At 33.1% G+C, this 20025-nt stretch overlaps 3 protein-coding genes across 4 annotated transcripts; 2 read left to right on the forward strand and 1 right to left on the reverse strand.

The window, feature by feature from the left end:
* Positions 1-361: 361 nt before the first annotated feature.
* Positions 362-2230, reverse strand: LOC132907471 (uncharacterized). Its single transcript, XM_060960600.1, has 2 exons — positions 1861-2230; positions 362-1796 (listed from the first exon to the last, which is right to left on the reverse strand). Exons 1-2 carry the CDS (start codon positions 2073-2075, stop codon positions 566-568), a joined length of 1446 nt encoding a protein of 481 aa, XP_060816583.1. The 5' UTR covers positions 2076-2230; the 3' UTR covers positions 362-565.
* Positions 2231-2723: 493 nt separating this feature from the next.
* LOC132907153 (splicing factor 3B subunit 3) lies at positions 2724-11059 on the forward strand. The gene is made up of 13 exons (XM_060959946.1): positions 2724-2860; positions 3304-3785; positions 3989-4161; positions 4231-4727; positions 4802-4967; positions 5269-5437; positions 6351-6502; positions 6746-6901; positions 7168-7459; positions 7536-8202; positions 8291-8407; positions 8592-8970; positions 9058-11059. The coding sequence occupies exons 2-13, from the start codon at positions 3389-3391 to the stop codon at positions 9544-9546; spliced, it is 3654 nt and encodes a 1217-aa protein (XP_060815929.1). The 5' UTR covers positions 2724-2860; positions 3304-3388; the 3' UTR covers positions 9547-11059.
* A 926-nt stretch (positions 11060-11985) lies between these two features.
* LOC132907159 (uncharacterized) lies at positions 11986-19630 on the forward strand. Of its 2 annotated transcripts, XM_060959955.1 has the most exons (6): positions 11986-12274; positions 12855-13383; positions 13775-15331; positions 15440-15974; positions 16271-16964; positions 17062-19630. In XM_060959955.1, the coding sequence occupies exons 2-6, from the start codon at positions 13306-13308 to the stop codon at positions 17162-17164; spliced, it is 2967 nt and encodes a 988-aa protein (XP_060815938.1). In that variant the 5' UTR covers positions 11986-12274; positions 12855-13305; the 3' UTR covers positions 17165-19630. The 2 variants fall into 2 exon arrangements, with proteins under 2 accessions (XP_060815938.1, XP_060815939.1); XM_060959956.1 differs by lacking the exon at positions 12855-13383.
* The last annotated feature ends 395 nt before the right edge of the window (positions 19631-20025 follow it).

Here is a 20025-nt window from a genome sequence, read left to right on the forward strand (position 1 = left end):
TTAGTCCACTCGATGCCCAGAAGATTAAAGGAAGTCCTTAAAAGAAAAGGACTGCCAACAAAATATTAGAAGTTTATTATGTAATTAGTTATAAGCGTAAATATTCTACTGTGCCAATACTTTTGTCCACCCATAAAATGTTCAAAAAATATATTTTTGTTATTATTTTGCGTATTATTTTATTTATATTGTTGCTCTTGTTATGTAATAAACTAGGATAGATAATAAATAAATACGTCAAAAAGTTTTTTGTTTAAATCAATTTGTTTAATAGTTATAAGCATTTGTATCATAACAATCTTGCTGTGCCAATACTTTTGTCCAGCACTGTATATGCCAATGTAATAATTTTACTCGAAAGTACCATATTATCAAATATATAATTAGTAAAAGTTTTCTTATAAATAAAAAATATACATATTTTTATTCAATTACTTTCACACATTTATGTAATCTTAAAAATTTGTATTCATTACAATAAATGGTATCATACATATTACAATAAATGGTATCTACAATAATAAAACTATAAATATAGCAAATTATTATATGATTAATATATTTATCAATCTCCCCTTAATCCTGGTATTCTATATAAGAATTCTCCATCATAATCATAATAACAATCCTTTATCCTATATGTCTTGTCTTTTTTGTAAACACTTTGAGGAATTTTTATACGTTTTGTATATTCGAAATCCATATCCATATATGAGATTCGTTCTTTTACATACGTATCCAAGCTGGCACTTTTGATTTCTACTTTGGTTGCTACTTTGGATTCAGTAGCATTTGTTCTAACATCCAGCATATTTTCACCAGATACACTCTTTGGAGTGCTAACACATTTTTCTTCAATATTAGTACCTTTTGTAGTATTATTTAATATGTTACGACTTACATCTTCTGAATTCTTAGATTCTATATACTTTTTATAAGTATTCAACAATGTTGCCCTTTCTTCATATGATGTCTCATCTGAATTATGTAATTTGTGTTTCAAGAATTCTTCAAAAAGTAATGTTTCCTGTTTTATATCATGTATTTTTGCACCGTGGATTTTGCTACTTTCAGAACCATTGCTTGTTTTTGTGACTAATCTTAAATCTTCCTCATTTACTATAGATTTTTTTCTATTTCTATTTGTATTGTTATGTGAGGAAATTACCAGTTCATTTTTCATGATTGCTTTTTCATTATGCATTTCTCTATGTATAAGATTATTGCTTGTTTTCTTGACTAATCTAGTATCTTTCTCTTTCATTGCATTGGTTATCTTTTCATCATTGTTTGAAGGATTTTGTGAAGAAATTAACACTTTATCTTCTGCGATTGGTTTCTCCTCAATAGAATCTGCTACAATACTACGAAAAAATGAACTACTGGGTTTTGGAAATTCTATCTTTGCTGGTATATATTTTTCTACCAAAATTTTCCTGTCTGTTAAACAAATTTTTCTGTCTTTAAATTTCATTAAATGCTCTTTTAAGTTAGAATTCACTGGTAATTGCCCAGTTTTAAATTGTTTCCAATTTTTAATAACTTTATTGTCGTATGCAAGAATCCTTTCTACTGATTTTGGTTCCCATTTTGATTTCAAGATCCTTTTTATGGTTTCAGGTAAAGCTGGAAAACTTTCACTGAGTCTTTCAGGTGTCCACTCATCAGGATTTTCGTCATGCAGCTTCTGTATTTGATCTTTTTCAACGTATGTAAGAAAATTTGGTTCTACCTCCTTAAAATATTTTCTTTTAATGATACGATGTTTCAGTAGTTCACGATCCTTTTCAGTTTGTCTAAAAATTATAATATATTGAAAATATAACTGATATATATGACTTGATATTTATTTTTATATACCTTTCATGATCTGCATAAGATTCAATAACGTCAGCAAAATCGGTTTCGTATAGTCCCACATCATTTTGATCAAATTCTTCAAGATTATCTTTAAATTCTCTATTATTATCGATTTTCATTAGACGTATTTTTCCTCGTACTCCAGCAATTTCAGGTTTAGGTTTAGTGGCATATCTTCTTAACAACTTAAAGGTTATTACTCTAATGTTATTCATTTTTAAACTCGTTCATTTCTTTTACTATATTAAATAAAAAAATTATCTATATGATACTCGCATACACATAATTTTGGTTATAACCAATATCATAAGTTATATATCATAAAAGTAGTTTATGTCTAAATATTAACTGAAAGAATATATGTGAACCGCGCTAATTGCAGTGGCGCTAACTATAAGTTTTAAGCGTATTTAAAACATTTCTATGTGCGTGATTTAAAATTATGAAAAACAGTTTACCATTTTGTTTTATTAATTTTTTGTTATATATATACATATGTTAATAATTTAAAATTAAATTGGAAAAAAATATGCAATTAGACAACTTTTTTAGTTTAGTTAAGTTTAGTTTTTTATCTTTTATGGTTTACTAGAAAAGAAATTTTCTCCCTGATTTTACTTTCAAGTCTTAGGAGCAGTTCACAAGAAAACATTGGATTTTTTGTTCTTAAATGTATTGAAGCTAGATTTACAAGATTATATTCTCAATGATATATTTATTAATCACATTTATTGTTTGTAAGATATTATTATAAATATGGTTCTTGAAATATATAATATAACAATATTGTGGAATAATTCTAATTCTACTGGAAAACTATAGGTGGCGTTGTAACTCTTTATGAATTATGTTAGTTTCCATTCTACCTATGTTATAGAGTGTAGTCAAAGTAAATCTGAAATGGAATAAAGTTGGTCACTTTGTATGGTTGTTGATTTATGAAGAACAGAATTATCTACCAGCATCGTATTTAAAGTTGAAAAATATTTTCAGCTGCAAGGTAAAATAATATTCATAATGTTATTCTATATTTAAGAATTACTATATTTTTTTATTCTATATTTAATTTAACGTTTAAAAGTTCATTTACTTACATGCTACGAAGCTTTTTTATTTCCATTCTTAAATTTTAACTCTACACGTGCAGCAGATAACTTTTATTAATATTTTTTAACATTTTTGTTGATCTAATTAATAAATTTATATTTATTCGATAAATATCTAAATGCTTGTTGTCCAGTAAGATCGAAGTTCGCGTTATAAGTTAACGTGAGCGGACGCTTTCATTTTTTACTCCTTTTTACTATCTTACGTGAAATTATTGTAGTATTTTTATGTTATAATAGTTTTCCATTTTTAAATGCCTTAGATTATGCTTTTCGTTCCTTTATAAAAAAATATTAATTTGCAATAATTTAATTTTATCTATAATATTCATTACAGGATGGATGTAGGTTTTTTATTTCAATGAAAAGTATCACAATTTCCTACCTAGTGGTTGATTGAACAATAAGAAAAGGTCACAAAGATGTATCTATACAATTTGACTCTTCAACGAGCCACGGGTATCACCCATGCAGTTCATGGTAATTTTTCTGGTAGTAAAATGCAAGAAATTCTGGTTTCACGGGGAAAGTCATTGGAACTATTAAGACCTGATCCAAACACTGGAAAAGTTCATACTCTTTTGACTGTAGAAGTCTTTGGAATCATAAGATCTTTAATGGCCTTCAGATTAACTGGTGGTACAAAAGACTATATTGTTGTTGGATCAGATTCTGGGCGGATTGTAATTTTAGAATATATTCCTGCCAAAAATGTTTTCGAGAAAGTACATCAGGAAACATTTGGGAAAAGTGGATGTAGACGCATTGTACCTGGGCAATATTTAGCTATAGATCCCAAAGGAAGAGCTGTAATGATAGGTAATGCATATATTGTTAAATAATTCTATAAATTGTACAGATATAATTATATATCTTCTTGTACCAACTGATTATTTAGTTATATCCGTGTTTCAACTGATTAACTTTGATTATAATCACACTTAATGATGGTACATTCGAGTCATAAAAATGTTCTTAGTGATATAATTAGTCCATAATTCAAAAGAAAATATTTATTTTAGGTGCAATTGAGAAACAAAAGCTTGTTTATATTTTAAATAGAGATCCAGAAGCTCGTCTTACAATTTCTTCACCGTTGGAGGCACATAAGAGTAACACATTAGTTTACCATACTGTGGGAGTAGATGTGGGTTTTGAAAATCCTATGTTTGCCTGTCTAGAAATTGATTATGAGGTAATACTCCAACATATGCAAAAAATATATAATACTCCATAATATTGACAATTTTGTTATGTTACTTAGGAAGCTGATAATGACCCTACGGGAGATGCAGCAGTAAAGACGCAACAGACATTGACTTTGTATGAACTTGATTTGGGTTTAAATCATGTTGTACGCAAATATAGTGAACCTTTAGAAGAACACGCAAATTTTCTTGTGTCTGTTCCTGGAGGGAATGATGGGCCGAGTGGTGTTCTTATTTGCTCTGAGAATTATTTAACATACAAAAATTTAGGAGATCAACACGATATTCGTTGTCCGATTCCGAGAAGACGTAATGATTTAGATGATCCCGAAAGAGGCATGATATTTGTATGTTCTGCTACTCACAAGACAAAGAGCATGTTCTTTTTTTTGGCTCAAACCGAGCAAGGAGATATTTTTAAAATTACACTTGAGACAGACGAAGATATGGTGACTGAAATTAAATTAAAATACTTTGACACTGTACCTGTTGCAGCAAGCATGTGCGTTTTGAAAACTGGTTTCTTATTTGTAGCCTCAGAATTTGGTAACCAGTAAGTCTATTACATATATTTAAAGAATTATATTTGTGAATTGAATTACATTTTAAACAATAATTTTTTTTTAGTTACCTTTACCAAATTGCACATTTAGGAGATGATGACGATGAACCAGAGTTTAGCTCTGCCATGCCTCTTGAAGAAGGTGATACGTTCTTTTTTGCACCAAGACCACTTAGAAATTTAGTACTGGTCGATGAAATGGATAGCTTATCGCCGATAATGGCATGCCAGGTAATTTTTTATCAGTACTATTAATATACTTGAAATTATACTTGATACTAAAATTTAGTGCACCTTTAAAGTAGAAAAGTTATACTTGATGTGTTCTTTTTCTGTAGAGAGGTGCAACAGTAAAATATTTTTAGTCGCCTTTAATTTGTCTTTGCAAATTGAAGTTGAACCTAAGAATTACAAATGTGAAAAGATGTAAGTACAGTAATTCCAGGATACTTGGTTATTGCTTATCTGGAATTTACTGTATATCTTTTCGATAAATTCTCATTTATAAGATGATTTTTGTTATTTTACATAGGTAGCTGATTTAGCAAACGAGGATACTCCTGAATTATATATAACTTGTGGTAGAGGACCACGATCAACGTTACGGGTATTACGGCACGGTTTGGAAGTATCCGAAATGGCTGTCAGTGAACTGCCTGGTAATCCAAATGCTGTGTGGACTGTTAAAAGAAGAGTCGATGGTTAGTTTAAAAATATCTTTGACAGTAGTTGCTTGCATGTCCTCTCTTTTTTTATTTTCCTTCTCCACTATACACTTAAGCGACAGTGCAGAATAAATTTTACCAGTTTCGTTTTTCTGCATCGATGATACACACCTTTTTATCAGTTGTGATTATATTATTTACCCATTAATTAGTTAGATCATCTACTATAGTATACAGGAATTTCTTGTAATAGTTTTTATTTAAATTCAATTACAATAAGTTGGAATATTACTTAAGTGAGAAACGAATATCTTTAAATATATAAGAATATTAATTTTCTGAATATTTTTTATAATTAAGAGATATTCGTAATAATTAAAAAAATAAATGATGTTAAAAAATTGTGGAGATATTTAGAATAAGACTTCCTTCATAATTATTTTTATTATATGTAAAAAAATTTCTTTCGATTGACTAAAAAAAAAATAGAAAAGTAATAATTATTTGTATAAATCCCATTAAACCATTTACTTCCCAAAGAGAGATTGTTTTATTACTTATTCTAGTTTAACTCTACAATTTTTCAATACAAAAACAAAATGCAAAAGAGAACAAAAAAGTTGATTTTGTAAATGATACTAATAAATCTGGTGGCTTGATACACTCTTATCAAACACCAGTTCTCTCTTTCAGGCTACTGGCATGCTATTGGTTGAACTACAGAACACAGAAAGTGACAGAAAGGTAAGGACTGTGGAAATTGCCGGAGTTTAAAGAAATTGAATTTGCATCCAAAAAAACCGTCTACTCTTTGCGTGTAGGATGAAAAAAAAAAAACAGCGTGTTCGACCGTCTACGAAGAAACGATTTCTATTATTTTATCGAATTTCGTTCTTACACTTTTACTTTTCTGAGATACTCAGAGTGAGCTTTGTAATTTTGATTACAGAGGAGTATGATGCTTACATCATAGTGTCCTTCGTCAATGCTACTCTTGTACTTAGTATTGGAGAAACTGTAGAAGAAGTGACTGATTCTGGATTTCTTGGTACTACGCCAACATTGAGTTGCTCTGCTTTGGGAGAAGATGCCCTAGTACAAGTACGTTGTTTAATTATGCAATTTGTTTTTATGCACTACGGTATCTCCGACTCCTGGTCGACCACGAGTCGGTCGCAATAAATAGTGCTATATTATACAGAGTTTTCGCATCGTTGAGTGCTTAGATAATTGTTCTAAACATGTCTGGTAAATGGAACTCGACATAATTACCATTAATAAAACATTTGTTTCTCTAATTACCATTTTTCGTATTTTACGATAACTTTGTCATATTTTGCTTAGGTATATCCTGATGGGATACGTCATATTCGAGCAGACAAACGTGTGAACGAATGGAAAGCACCTGGTAAAAAAACTATAGTGAAATGTGCAGTAAATCAACGTCAGGTTGTAATTGCACTCACAGGAGGAGAATTGGTATACTTCGAAATGGACCCCGTATGTGTACTAGCTTCTCGTTTATATCTACTAAAATTGTATTATTATCTTTTAATCGCATCATTTGTTCTCTCTACGGTACTAATTATCGTCAGAGATGTAAAAGATGCGTAAAATATGTCACTTTCTTCATCTTATTTAGTGAAATATTAATTATTTAAACTAGATGAAAAGTGGACAACTTTGAAATCCAGTGTATGACGAATCCTTCTTTATCCAAATTCCATTTATAATTTTATAAATTTTTGTCATTTTGTACTTCCTAGACGGGACAATTGAATGAATATACAGAACGAAAAAAGATGCCATCGGAAGTAATGTGTATGGCCCTCGGTAACGTAGCAGTTGGTGAACAAAGGTCATGGTTCTTAGCTGTCGGTCTTCAGGATAATACAGTAAGGATTATTTCCCTGGACCCTTCTGATTGTTTAGCACCCAGAAGTATGCAAGCTCTACCGGCGGCCGCGGAAAGTTTGTGTATCGTTGAAATGGGTGCTAAAGATGCAAATAATTCTGAAGATTTATCACCTCAACAATCCAGTCTCTATTTAAATATAGGTAAACAACAGCAATATTATAGCTGCAAAATTGTTTATTTTTACTTTACTATAATTAGTTAAATATATACTCACAGGTTTACAAAATGGCGTTTTGCTAAGAACAGTATTAGATCCCATTTCGGGTGATCTCGCAGATACACGAACTCGATATTTGGGTTCTCGACCTGTTAAATTGTTTAGAATAAAAATGCAGGGAAATCAAGCTGTACTTGCAATGAGTAGCAGATCATGGTTGAGTTACTATTATCAAAATCGTTTTCATTTAACGCCACTGTCATACGAAAGTTTAGAATTTGCATCAGGCTTCAGTTCTGAACAGTGTCCGGAAGGAATTGTGGCCATTTCGACAAATACGCTTAGAATCCTTGCTCTCGAAAAGTTAGGGGCAGTGTTCAACCAAATTAGCTTTCCTTTGGAATATACCCCGAGAAAATTCGCAATTCACACGGACTCTGCACATCTGATAATTATTGAAACAGAACACAATGCGTATACTGAAGAAACGAAACAGCAGAGAAGATTACAAATGGCAGAAGAAATGCAAGAAGCTGCAGGAGCAGAAGAGGCTGTGGTAGCGAGAGAATTGGCTGAAGCGTTTTTATCCGAGGAACCCAACGAAGCTGTATTTGGTGCACCAAGAGCTGGACCTGGTTTATGGGCGTCGTTAATAAGGATAATAGCTCCCACAACAGGTCAAACGTTTGAAGTACATCGACTTGAACAAAATTTAGCTGCTTTATGGTAAGAATATAGAAAATATCAATATCTTAAACAAACATTTGGGAATAAGGAAAATTACTACCTTTTTTTTTATGAATTTATGTTATAGTTTGAGCCTTGTAAAATTTTCTAATCAGGGAGATCAGCTGTTTCTCATAGTTGGTATCGCGAAAGAGTTCCAATTGAATCCAAGAGTTAGCAGCGGTGGCTTTTTATATACATACAGGTAAGGTACTTGCTCTAATATGTTTAATAAAATAAAAAATGTATTAAACAATTTTCGTGATGAAAAATATACACAATTACTGTAATGTAATTTGATGAAATTCCTGCAGTACTGAAATTTAAATTCCACATGGAGTATGTAGTTAAAAAAAAGAACGAGTACAAAAGTAAATCTTCTTTTGTAGAGTGAATAGTGAATGTACCAATCTCGAATTGGTGCATAAAACCACTTTGGATGAAGTACCTTTGGCCATATGTCCATACCAAGGAAGGGTATTAGTTGGTGTCGGTAGAATGTTGCGTTTGTATGATATGGGCAAGAAGAAATTGTTGAGAAAATGTGAAAACAAACATATTCCTAATGCTGTTGTCTCTATCAATGCAATTGGGCAAAGAATTTATGTAAGTGATGTTCAGGAATCCGTATATGCTGTTAGATATAAACGCCAAGAAAATCAGCTTATAGTCTTCGCCGATGATACGCACCCGAGATGGATAACGACAACGTGCGTTCTAGATTATGATACCGTTGCCACTGCCGACAAATTTGGAAACATTGCTGTTGTAAGTAACACTGTATATTTCAGTAATTAATTAGGTACTAATAAAATTGTTCGGATAAGTATGTAAATTTTTCATATTTTTTAACAGATACGTTTAGCAAGTGGAATTAACGACGATGTAGACGAAGATCCAACTGGAAACAAAGCCTTATGGGATAGGGGTTTATTAAATGGAGCCAGTCAGAAGGCAGACACAGTTGCGTGCTTTCATGTTGGTGAAACTGTTATGTCTTTGCAAAAGGCAACTCTTATTCCTGGTGGTTCTGAAAGTTTGGTGTATACGACATTAAGTGGAACAGTTGGCGTCCTCGTCCCCTTCACGAGTCACGAGGACCATGATTTTTTCCAACATTTGGAAATGCATATGCGCTCGGAGCATCCACCACTTTGTGGAAGAGATCATTTATCATTTAGATCGTATTATTATCCTGTAAAGAATGTTATAGACGGAGATCTTTGCGAACAATTCAATTCTATCGAACCGACAAAACAGAAAAGTATATCTGGCGATCTCGAACGAACAGCTTCCGAAGTGTCAAAAAAGCTTGAGGATATTCGTACGCGATATGCTTTCTAAGCTTTGGAATATAATTTATTATCGATTTATAACGAACTTGCATTCCGTTTTTATGAACTCAACATATTTTTCATAATAATGAATGAATACGCACTGATTAAATTATTTGTAAAAAAGAAAACACTACGTACATATTGTTTTTAATAAGCAGATTAAAAGGAAAATGTATAAAGACGTCAACGCGTATTATGTAATAAGTATGAATAATGTTTTACATATTATAAAATCACATCGAATGTGATGGTAGAAGATTATAATTGTTTAAATTGTTTAAATTGAAAGAAAGGAAGTTTATTTCTGGTAAACAATTAGGTCTCTAAATTACTTTGTGTAAATTCTTACTTTATTTGTTTATCGTTTCATCCTGCATAAGAAAACACTAACGAAAACTAGCTTTTTATTGAGGTAAAATTATTGTATATCCAATGGATTTCTATAATTAGATGTGTATATGCATCGATTGTGTATGTGAGTTTCGTCAATAATATTTTATGGTCTGAAAACATTACTCCTAAGTATTTTTTACATTATTAATTAGCATTATTGATGAAACATTATAATATAACTTTTTTAGTTCATACTTGTTACAGTTTAGCGAGAAAAAAGAACTCTGATATCTAGTGAGGAAAAAATAGAAAACTTCGTCGACCTATTTCAGCATTATAAATACAGTATATGTATGACTGAACATACTGTCTCAATAATTCTTCAACTAAAAATAGATAATGGTCAAAACAGATATTTGAATAATGATTAATTCGACAAATAAAAGAATTATATGACGTATGTTTCTCGAAATTAAAGTGTAAATTCTATTTAAAAACGAAAAGAAAAATATTTCAATTTTTTATCCTTTTAAAAAATATGTTCATTGTACAATGCATATACTTGTACTTGTTATACTTGCATGCATTGTACAACTAGACAAGACAATGTTGTACCGAATAAATTTCTCCCCAAAAAATAGAACAAAAGTCGAGTGTTTCAAGCATGTATAGGTTTTCAATGCATTATTATTCCCCTTTTTGCGAGCATTCCGAAAGCTCATTTCTCTGCTCCACTATTGCTTCTTCTGTCTGTGTGCATCCCTTTCGACCTACAATTCGTCGCCAATAGCGCTCAGGGTTGTAGCTCGCATTTTTCTCCGTGAGCTTTGAAGCGCGAAGTTAATCTGCGTGCCGAAGCGTATTGAGGGTATAATGCAACGTTATTACCCCCATTTAACCTTCAGACGACTATAAGTAGGTTACGGGGTATGAAGTTTAGATGCCCTATTTAAAAAAAGGCAAATATACAGGACAAAAGATTATGATTATTTTAATGTATCATATCGAATCAATAAACAAAGAAGACGAAGTATTGGTATTTATCATTTTTTATCTCAAACAGTCCTTTTCTTCAAAGGACGTCTCTACTACGTATGATTTTAATAATTTCGTATAATAGGAATTCGCGTTTCGATAAGTAAATTCAATTTGTAACTCATTTACTAAATACACTAACTATATTTTCATTCCATTGTATTGACTTTAAAGCCTTAATGTCTTAGAGAGTATTAAATAACACATTATATCTCTAAATCTTTAGTAATGGACAAGACTAAAGACTCTCCCTTGGTAACTGACCAGATTTGATTCCGAACCGTGACTAGGGCCCTCTTGTTCAATTTTATGAGTCACAAGATACCATACCATACAAGATAACATTATCAAAATTGGTAACAAAATAAATGAAATTTATAAATTATAAATTATTTTATTTAAAAATTGTAAAATCATAAAAAGTCAATATCTTATTATTTATCAATTAACTAGTATTATTAACGGTAAATTGTTGTATAAGAAAGCCCAGAGGAGCTGCTGCCTCAATTATTTTACATGTTTGTATCCCTGAGGATATCTTTTCAAATAAGAAGCGTAGTGTATACGAAAAGTAATATAATTTATGTACATATATATATATATCATATATATCGGATACCGAAACCAAATATTTAAACGCTATTTATATTTTAATATTTACTGAAATTTCATTTTCATTTTGGGTGATTTAAAGAAAAGCGTGGTTAATGACTACCAGAGACCTAGTGCAGCCGGGTATTGTGATCGTTAGCTACGTCAGTGCGATACGTAGCGTGGTTTAGGGCGTTGAAACGGAGAGAAAAGGACCAAACGGCGATCGATGCATTGAGGTGCCAGGCCCCTGAGCTCAGCCCCGTTTCGTTCCATCACCCTTACCCCGGTATGCCCTGCAGCGAAGCTGCCCTCCGGGCTTTTCTCTTTACTGTGCAGTGTGCAGTTGCGCATCAACCTTTTAACAGAGTAGAGCTGCATTCGGTCACTGGACTTTCCGCCTCGTATATACGTTACCCTCTTTCGAGCTCTTATTCTCTGTTGTGACTTACGATATCTTTGTCATTGTTGCTAAGTGTGTAGTACATTCTAAAGAAAAAGAAGAGAAAACGAAAGAGTGAATCTCTCGTGTTGGTGACTGAATTTTTTATTTTATATAGCACATTCAGTGAGCATAAATTAATTCGGGGGTGATGTTAATTAACAATATGATCCGTTATTATAATTATGTCGGCTGTCATTATTGTCAAGAGTCACAGTTTCAACGTGCTTGAACCACTTTCCAGGCATATGATCCCTCGAGCGTAGAACTTTGATTCGGTGTCATCAATTCAGGCTTGCTGTTGTGATGTTCGTTTCACTGACAGATGATTATGGTAAATGGATTCACACGTTAATAAATCAAAAAGTGTTTTTTGAACAAGAACCTTTGCGTGCATTGTTTTACAAGTTAGCACACTCATTCTGGATCTCTATAAACATTGTCATTGTTTTTTCCATGAAGATTATTATATCCTTACATCTCATATACGTAATATATCATCATATACGTAATTTTTGTATTGTTAACTTTTTACTTTTTCTGATAGTTTTATTTATCACTACTGATGTGCTAAACATGTTAATGGCCACTGGTGTATTATTCGGTTTTTTCACCTTAGTTGATTCCGAGGAAAGGGGAATTTTTTATGGTAATCAATTAGACGCGGATGTTTATGCAATTTCATATTTTTATGAATGTAACTCAGGAAATAGAGATTTGTTCCACCCATTAAATACCGCAATAACCTCTTTATTTTGGATATCTTTTATATTTTATGCATATTAAGTGTATTCTATATATCTTTAAATTTTAAAATTATTTTAAAATGCATAAACATCTGCAGTTTAACTATTATTATTAATTCATGATATTTGAAATTAACTACAAAAATTATTGAATTTAAAAATTTCCAGCCATAAATATGTTAATATAGATCTACATGTGTTTGGTGTTAAAAAGACCGGTAATGTATCTTGAATTATATCATGATAAATAAAAAACGATTTCACGCAAGAATGCATACAGATAAGTATGAAAGCGAAAAGCACATCAAAAACTAGATTTTATCTCGAGAGATATTTCGTTCCGATTCGTTTCAACGAAGTCATTCGTGATAAAATTCGCCGTTTAATGCAAGCAACGGAGAATGTGTATGTATGTGTATGCTATCCATTTTCTTCACGTATATAGAGTTATCCATAACAAGTGTTTGACAAGACTGTTTAAAATCACAAACAGCAATCATAAAGAGAAGTCTATCAAGATGAAAAAATTTCACGTTTGAAGTATCTTTATTTGTACAAAGTATTTGTGTAAATATATAAAAGATAAGAGAGGTAATTAAGTGCCATCTCCTGGATTGAAATGCATTGTTCGCTGGTACACTTTTGGCCTTTGTACAGTGCGGTCCAAGTATTTGATTTAACTTGTTCACCTACTTCGGTAAATGGTTCTTTCCCCCCTTTTACGTGACAGTGCTCTATAGTGATAGAATTGATTGTTAATATGTCGAAAAGTAGGTTGAACGTATTATAAAATTTGTCAAGTACTTCCGTAAAACGAATACCTATGTAATTTATTGAACTATGCTATTAAGATATTAACAAAAAATTATTTCATCACTACATCACTATTTCTCATATTAATAATTCTTGAACAACAGTAAAAAAAAAAAAAAAAAAAAAAAAAAAAAAAAAAATACCCAAAAAGCAAAAAAAAGGAGGAAGTCTAATTATTAATTATAGTTGTTAAATCTTTTTTAACATTCATTACGAATTTTCTAAATAATCTTACTCTACCTACAACGAAAAACTTTATGAACGCTTGTTCACAGGAGATAGCTGATGCTGGAGGTGGTTACAAACGATTTCGTGTAACTGTTCTAGTTCTGTTCATACTTTTATTCGGTTGGACAGACCGTGTGGCAGCTGGCGATTGCGGTCTGGCCGAGTTAACTTGTCGGGATGGGCATTGTGTACCGATTGACGCGTACTGTAATGGACGAGATGATTGCGGAGATAATAGTGACGAGCCAGCGATGTGTACACCCTGTAATCGTACGTATCATGGACGTGAAGGACGTACATACAAATTGGATCTTCCGAGACCTAGCGAGGAACGTCTGCCATTTCTTTGTCATTTAACGTTCACCGCTGCTGGCCAGGGGTACGGTGAACTTGTACAACTTTTGTGGGATGCGTTCAGCGTGGGCAGAGTAGACCCAAACACTGATAGCTTTGTTACCAGCTGTCCCGAAGGATCGTTACAATTAGCAGAATTAGGTAGACACTTTACGGGTGGCTCGTGGTGTGGAGTCGGAGAAGGGAAAGCTTCTTACTACAGCGAGACGAGTACAGTCACGGCGTCCATACGATTGTTTCACGCACCTTCCAGCGTACCTTTCGAATTTCGTTTAAGGTACAGATTTGTGGCGCGCAACGAAGCCGTGGCTAGATTAGGAAAGCCTGAGCTTCCGATTGAAAGGGGCTCCCCCGTGCCGGGTACTTACTGTTCTAGAAACTTTTATGAATGTCATTTGAAGCAATGTAGACTACAGAGTCCCAACTATCCCGGGGAATATCCGAGAAATGCCAGCTGCTTGATAACCATAAGACAGAAGGAGGTGCCTACCTGTAAACATGCTATGATTTCGGTGAAATCTACGCCGACTGGTCCAGTCGGAATTACCACAGCCAATAGTACTTTAAGTGTATGGCAAGATTGCCGCCCGGAGAAAGATCATCTTATATTTCGAGATGGGGTCAGACCGGAAGATTCGATTTTATTGATTTATTGCGGAGGACCTTTACCCAGGATCACTGCCAGAGGTCCAACTATGCAAGTGGAATTCCGAAGTTCCCCGATAGCCATCCCCCTTGGTGCCTCTGCTTTGAGGCTCGAACTCGAGATTCAAGTAGTTTACGTCGACTCTGATGGCCTCGACTACGCGAAGGGCCCTCAAGGTTGCCATTTTTTTGTAAATGGTACTAACAAAAGGAGCGGCATACTGAGAGCGCCGCTTCACGCACTGCCACCAAATTCTAGCTGTACTTGGAATATCAAAGGATCCGCTGGAGACAGAGTGTGGATCTACTTTTCCTCGTACTCGCAACGGGACTTAACGGGTAGCGTCGAGAACAACGCCAGTTCTCAGTCGGATGTACCTTGCGCGATAAAGCTGATATTTTGGGATGGTACGCCGTCCACTGGACTTCCAATGGCTACGCTTTGTGACGACACACCCAAGCTGTGTGCACACGCGGCTCTGAGGAATGTCACTAGAAGCACGAGGCCGTGTACAGAGGATGAAAGTTACATCACAGTCGCACCATCCTTAACGTTACGTATGGAAACGTTGTTGGGTACTGCACTTCATACGGTTAACTTTAATGTAAGCTAATAATATCATCGTTATTGACCCCAATTCGGTGTTATATTTATCGAGAAATTATTAGGACGTATTCTATCATTTTGTGTATTATCCTATTTATTCGCACAGGCACAGTACGAATTTATTTCGACCACTCAAGTTGGCGAACCCTGGGGAGACGGAGTTTGCAGTAGAGTATGGCGCAAAGTTCGAAGCGGCGAGGTAACATCACCTCGTGATGTTCGTCTTTTTGGAAGAGGTGGATCCCCAAAATTAGACTGTAGATATCGTATAGAGGCTGGTGCGGACGAGAGGGTGCGATTGACGTTGCACAACGTCAGTCTAGGCGAGTCTACCATTTGCACGAGCGAGCCAGATCCTCATACTGGTCGACCACGTTGTGTTCAAGAAGTGGGTTCCAGAGAAGCTCGTTTAGTTTTATACGAAGCGCCCTGGCGGGATGTAAAGCTTCCGAGAGCTTGTTTATGTGATAACACGTCGCATCTTCCATTGACACACATCTCTTCGAGCAGAGCTTTGGAGATTACATTTTTAATCGAACAACAAGCTCCGCACGAAGACTTTGAAACTCTCTTTTTTTATGCTAGCTTCGAACTCGTACGTGCACCCGAGTGTCCCAGAAAGCAAAGAGTACGCGGAGAAGGTTGTTATTTCACTATTCGATTTGTCAATGTACAGAAAACATGTACAAAATTGTATATTATATTTATCTCTATAAGTAATTTAAAGATTTTATTTTATCGTTAATTTGAGTTAATTTGAATTCTATTTTTATTATTGTAAATTCATTATGAAGACATTTAGTAAACACAATTTTAATTACACAATTTGTTTTATAAAATAAAAAGTTATAATTTTAAAAGCTTATACAATTTTGTACTGGTTTGTCATTACAGTCACAGATTCTTCAAGTATATTAACAATTTCTCCTTTTTGTAGGTGGTGAATTACGATTCGTGGCTCCACCATTATCGAGACCAGATATTTATTGTGAAGGACTTCCATGGTTAGTGGAGGCACGCGAAAACAGATCCCTTTTCGTTTTAACTTGGGGCTGGTTCCTTCCCCTAGAACCATCGCCGATATCAGAAATGAACGAACAAAGCAAATGTCCAACCACCAACAGAATCCTCCTTTACTCCGGTTGGCCGCCGAAACTTCTAAAAGTAGTGTGTCCCGCTGAACCAGGTGCAAGAGAATTCACCGTTCACGTCTTCTCCGAAGAGTGGCTAGGAGGTACCGGCGAGGGTAAATGGCCAGGTCCACCACGACCTCCTGCGCTTTTGCTGGACTTTGTTGCAAGAGAATCTGGTCAGGCTGCAGCCTCGTGGTTAGAAATTTCGAAGAGCAGAGCTGCATTACGTAGACAGCTACGTTTACCCGAAAGAGGAATAGAGAATGAGACATTGACTAACGGAGACTGTCCCCATAAGTGTCCCGAATTAAGCGCTTGCATTGCCGCGAGTCTTTGGTGTGATGGGAGAGCTCATTGTCCGTCTGGGCACGATGAGGCGAATTGTGGTAACGGGGCGAAATTACTTGGATTATTACCTTCGGAAATGTGGCTAGTATTAGCCGCTGTCGCTGGAATTATCGCTGCCTTTGCGTGCCTCTTTGTGGTACTGATTAGCAGGTATTTAGCATTAGCAGATAAAGCATGAGAGTGTGTGTGAGAGAGAGAGAGAAAGGAGAAGGTATATATAATTATTAATTTTTTATTTTTATTCCAGGTCAAAAGCGCGTACGAAAAGACTTCACTATAAGGGTACAAAAAAAAGCAATAGACCGAGGCGAGCGCCGACAGAGGAGACGCTACTGGGAGCAGCATCCTGACAACAGCAACCCGGTTTCGTGGAATATATCCATGTAGACCGGGAAACAACCGTTTAGCAATATTTCTCTGTGCTTTACCGTCCACTAACTTAACACTATCCCCAGGCATCGTAAACCAAATGTCGAAGTATCTTTCTTTTTAAAATAGCATTTATCTATTTTTTTTTGTTACGTTTAATTCATTATATATTTTAAACTTGCAGCTGTTGCTTAATTGTAATTGTTATAAATATTTGTTCGTTTACATGTTCCTATTTTTTTAGATACTACATATGTAACGTGTTATCACGATTAAACAGTGCAATAGGGATGGGACGCAAAAGCGATGCTTTCTGTTTCTTTGGAAAACTATTTCAAGTTTGAATAACGTAGCTTATCACTTTGTTGTACGGACAGTTAGAGTGATAGCAGTATCAGTGTTCTCATTCATGCATAATGAGTGTATGATAGTGAGAAGTGAATGGTAATACGCATCGTTACAGAAACTGCTTTATAAAAACTAGAATACTTCTGAAGGTATAATGTAAAATTGTATACCAAAAGTGTACGGCTAAGTTACGTTATGACACTGTAACTCTATTCATTGACACGATGTTTTATAAACCAGAGAGATAGTAAATGCAATTAATATAATATACAGGAATAAATCTATAATTTAAAAAATATCACACATATTGCTCAAAGGATATTGTAACTGCCAAAAAGAAAAAGATATTTTAATTTCGATTAGCTGATATAACATTTTTAGCAGAAATAGAAAAGAAAAAAAGATAGACAAAGTATTTCAAACGCAGAAGAGGATAACTTTTTTATATTTTAATGTAGGGGAAACAAAGTTAAATTTAAATAAAAATGAGAAGATCGAAATTGATTACATAATCATAGTTACATCTATCGACGATGCCAAAAAGTTAATTTTAACGTGTTCAGTATCTATATTTCTCCTGAGATTTTTAAACATATTTTTATGACTTTTGCTGAGATATTTAATTATATATTTTAAATAAGTTACATTGGAAATTAAAAAAAGAGAGTTGTAAAAAGTAAAAATAGTTATTTAACTCGAAAGCTTATTGAATTTGTTAAACAAAAATTGTCGACATTGATGATATTGATATCTATTATTTTTCATTTGCTAAATAGAAAATATACTACAAAAGTACTATATTTATAAGGGAACAATTGTAGGTCAAGTTCCAGCGCACAAGAGATTGTGAGAAAAAAGAAGGAAACGAAAAAAAATTAGTTGAAATTTATGGTACAATATTATATAACAGTGTTTTCTTCGTTTCTTTATATTAATTAATTAATTTTCCATTTTAATTTACAATTTCGATAAATAGAATTCACTTATGATCGTACACAATATCTTAGAAATTGTATCTCTCATTGCATATTTATATATCTATTCATTTACAATTTACGTTCCTTTAAAAATTAATTAACTAGTTTGCAACAATATATGCAAGTTAGTAAACTATATTCTTATTAACCAGATGAAAACCAATCGAACTAAATAAAGTATAGAAAAATAGAAGGAATTAGAGGATATTTCTGAAAATATTCTAAAAATGATAAAAAAAAAGGAGGATCATTCATAAAAATCGCTGTTATACAATATTTAGTACTACAGTTTATAGATGCACTTACAAAATAAAGTTAAACATAGCTGTGACACAAAGTGTTGGAAGATACTGATATAATTTACGATTATAAAGCACTCGATAATGTTAAAATGTTGTTATTAAAATATAATTGCTGTTACAACTGAACAACTAATACGTATTATTTGAATAAAAGAGAAGGAGATATTCGCCTATCCGGTTATTTATAATTAGATGATTCATACACGAACGATTTAATCAATTGAATATTTTAAAGCGAAAAATTTAATCTTAGATGCACGAATTACGATTCAGAGGAATAAATCAAACATAGTTTTTAATTCAAAGTAACTATGATAATAGATTATGGTACATGAATATATCGAGTAAGAGAATATAAATTAAGCATCACTATAAGGACTGAAAGTAAAATTGCGAAATGCGGCGATTAGATAAAAAAAAAAAAAAAAAAAAAAAAGGAAAAAGAAAAAAGCAAAAGATGTAATGATAAGTGCTATTCGAAAGTTAATAGTTAATGTATTATGTATCTAGCCTTTAGAGGACATACATACAAATTAGAAGTGGAATATCTAATACCTGGGATCTGTATCACGCTATACGTGAATTCTTTGCAAAATTTATCTTTTTTCTTTTTTCTAAAATTCTTACAAAATGTTTTACAATAATCGTGATTACAAACCATTCTTCCTATACGTTTAAAGAAAAGAGTAATGACAACTTTTTCGAAAATTCGCAACGAATTTCGGAATTGTGAAATGGATTCGATATGAAAGAAGATGCACTTCCATGTATGTAATAATATATGAGAACTGAATGTACATACCATGGTCTGCTTAAAATATTTCTAATTGTGATATCTATATATGGTATTATACATCGCGTTATACAATTATTTTATTCATTTGTTTTCTGTAGAAAGAGCATAATGACATGTATATAAAAAAAAACAAAAACAAAAGAAGATAAAGGATTTTAGATTTTTAATATTTTGTTCTTCAATCATCAGAAGATTAATTATTCAGAATTTTATAGCTTAAATAGAAGCACTATGTATTATTATTTTTATGGATGTGTGTTCATCGTTTTATCATTCCATATAAATAATTTGACGTAGTTTCATTTTGTATAGGCTGTGTTGTTTTTATGTAATCAGATATCCGAGTGATATTAATTTACGCAGACCATATAGCTCAATATAAGTAGCGAGTATTAGAAACAAAAAAACTTTTACGGGGG

This window comes from Bombus pascuorum, chromosome 5, assembly GCF_905332965.1.
Source record: "Bombus pascuorum chromosome 5, iyBomPasc1.1, whole genome shotgun sequence".
NCBI lineage: Eukaryota > Metazoa > Arthropoda > Insecta > Hymenoptera > Apidae > Bombus > Bombus pascuorum.

Bases quoted from the DNA above. Each gene is read 5' to 3' on its own strand.
- LOC132907471 (XM_060960600.1), bottom strand. From the start codon at position 2,075: ATGAATAACATTAGAGTAATAACCTTTAAGTTGTTAAGAAGATATGCC. The intron at 1,797-1,860 runs GTATATAAAAAT...TATAATTTTTAG, and splicing joins TCTTATGCAGATCATGAAAG to ACAAACTGAAAAGGATCGTG.
- LOC132907159 (XM_060959955.1), top strand. From the start codon at position 13,306: ATGCATTGTTCGCTGGTACACTTTTGGCCTTTGTACAGTGCGGTCCAA. The intron at 15,975-16,270 runs GTTGTTATTTCA...TCCTTTTTGTAG, and splicing joins GCAAAGAGTACGCGGAGAAG to GTGGTGAATTACGATTCGTG. The intron at 16,965-17,061 runs GTATTTAGCATT...TTTTTATTCCAG, and splicing joins TTTGTGGTACTGATTAGCAG to GTCAAAAGCGCGTACGAAAA.
- LOC132907153 (XM_060959946.1), top strand. From the start codon at position 3,389: ATGTATCTATACAATTTGACTCTTCAACGAGCCACGGGTATCACCCAT. The intron at 3,786-3,988 runs GTAATGCATATA...TATTTATTTTAG, and splicing joins AGGAAGAGCTGTAATGATAG to GTGCAATTGAGAAACAAAAG. The intron at 7,460-7,535 runs GTAAACAACAGC...ATATACTCACAG, and splicing joins CAGTCTCTATTTAAATATAG to GTTTACAAAATGGCGTTTTG.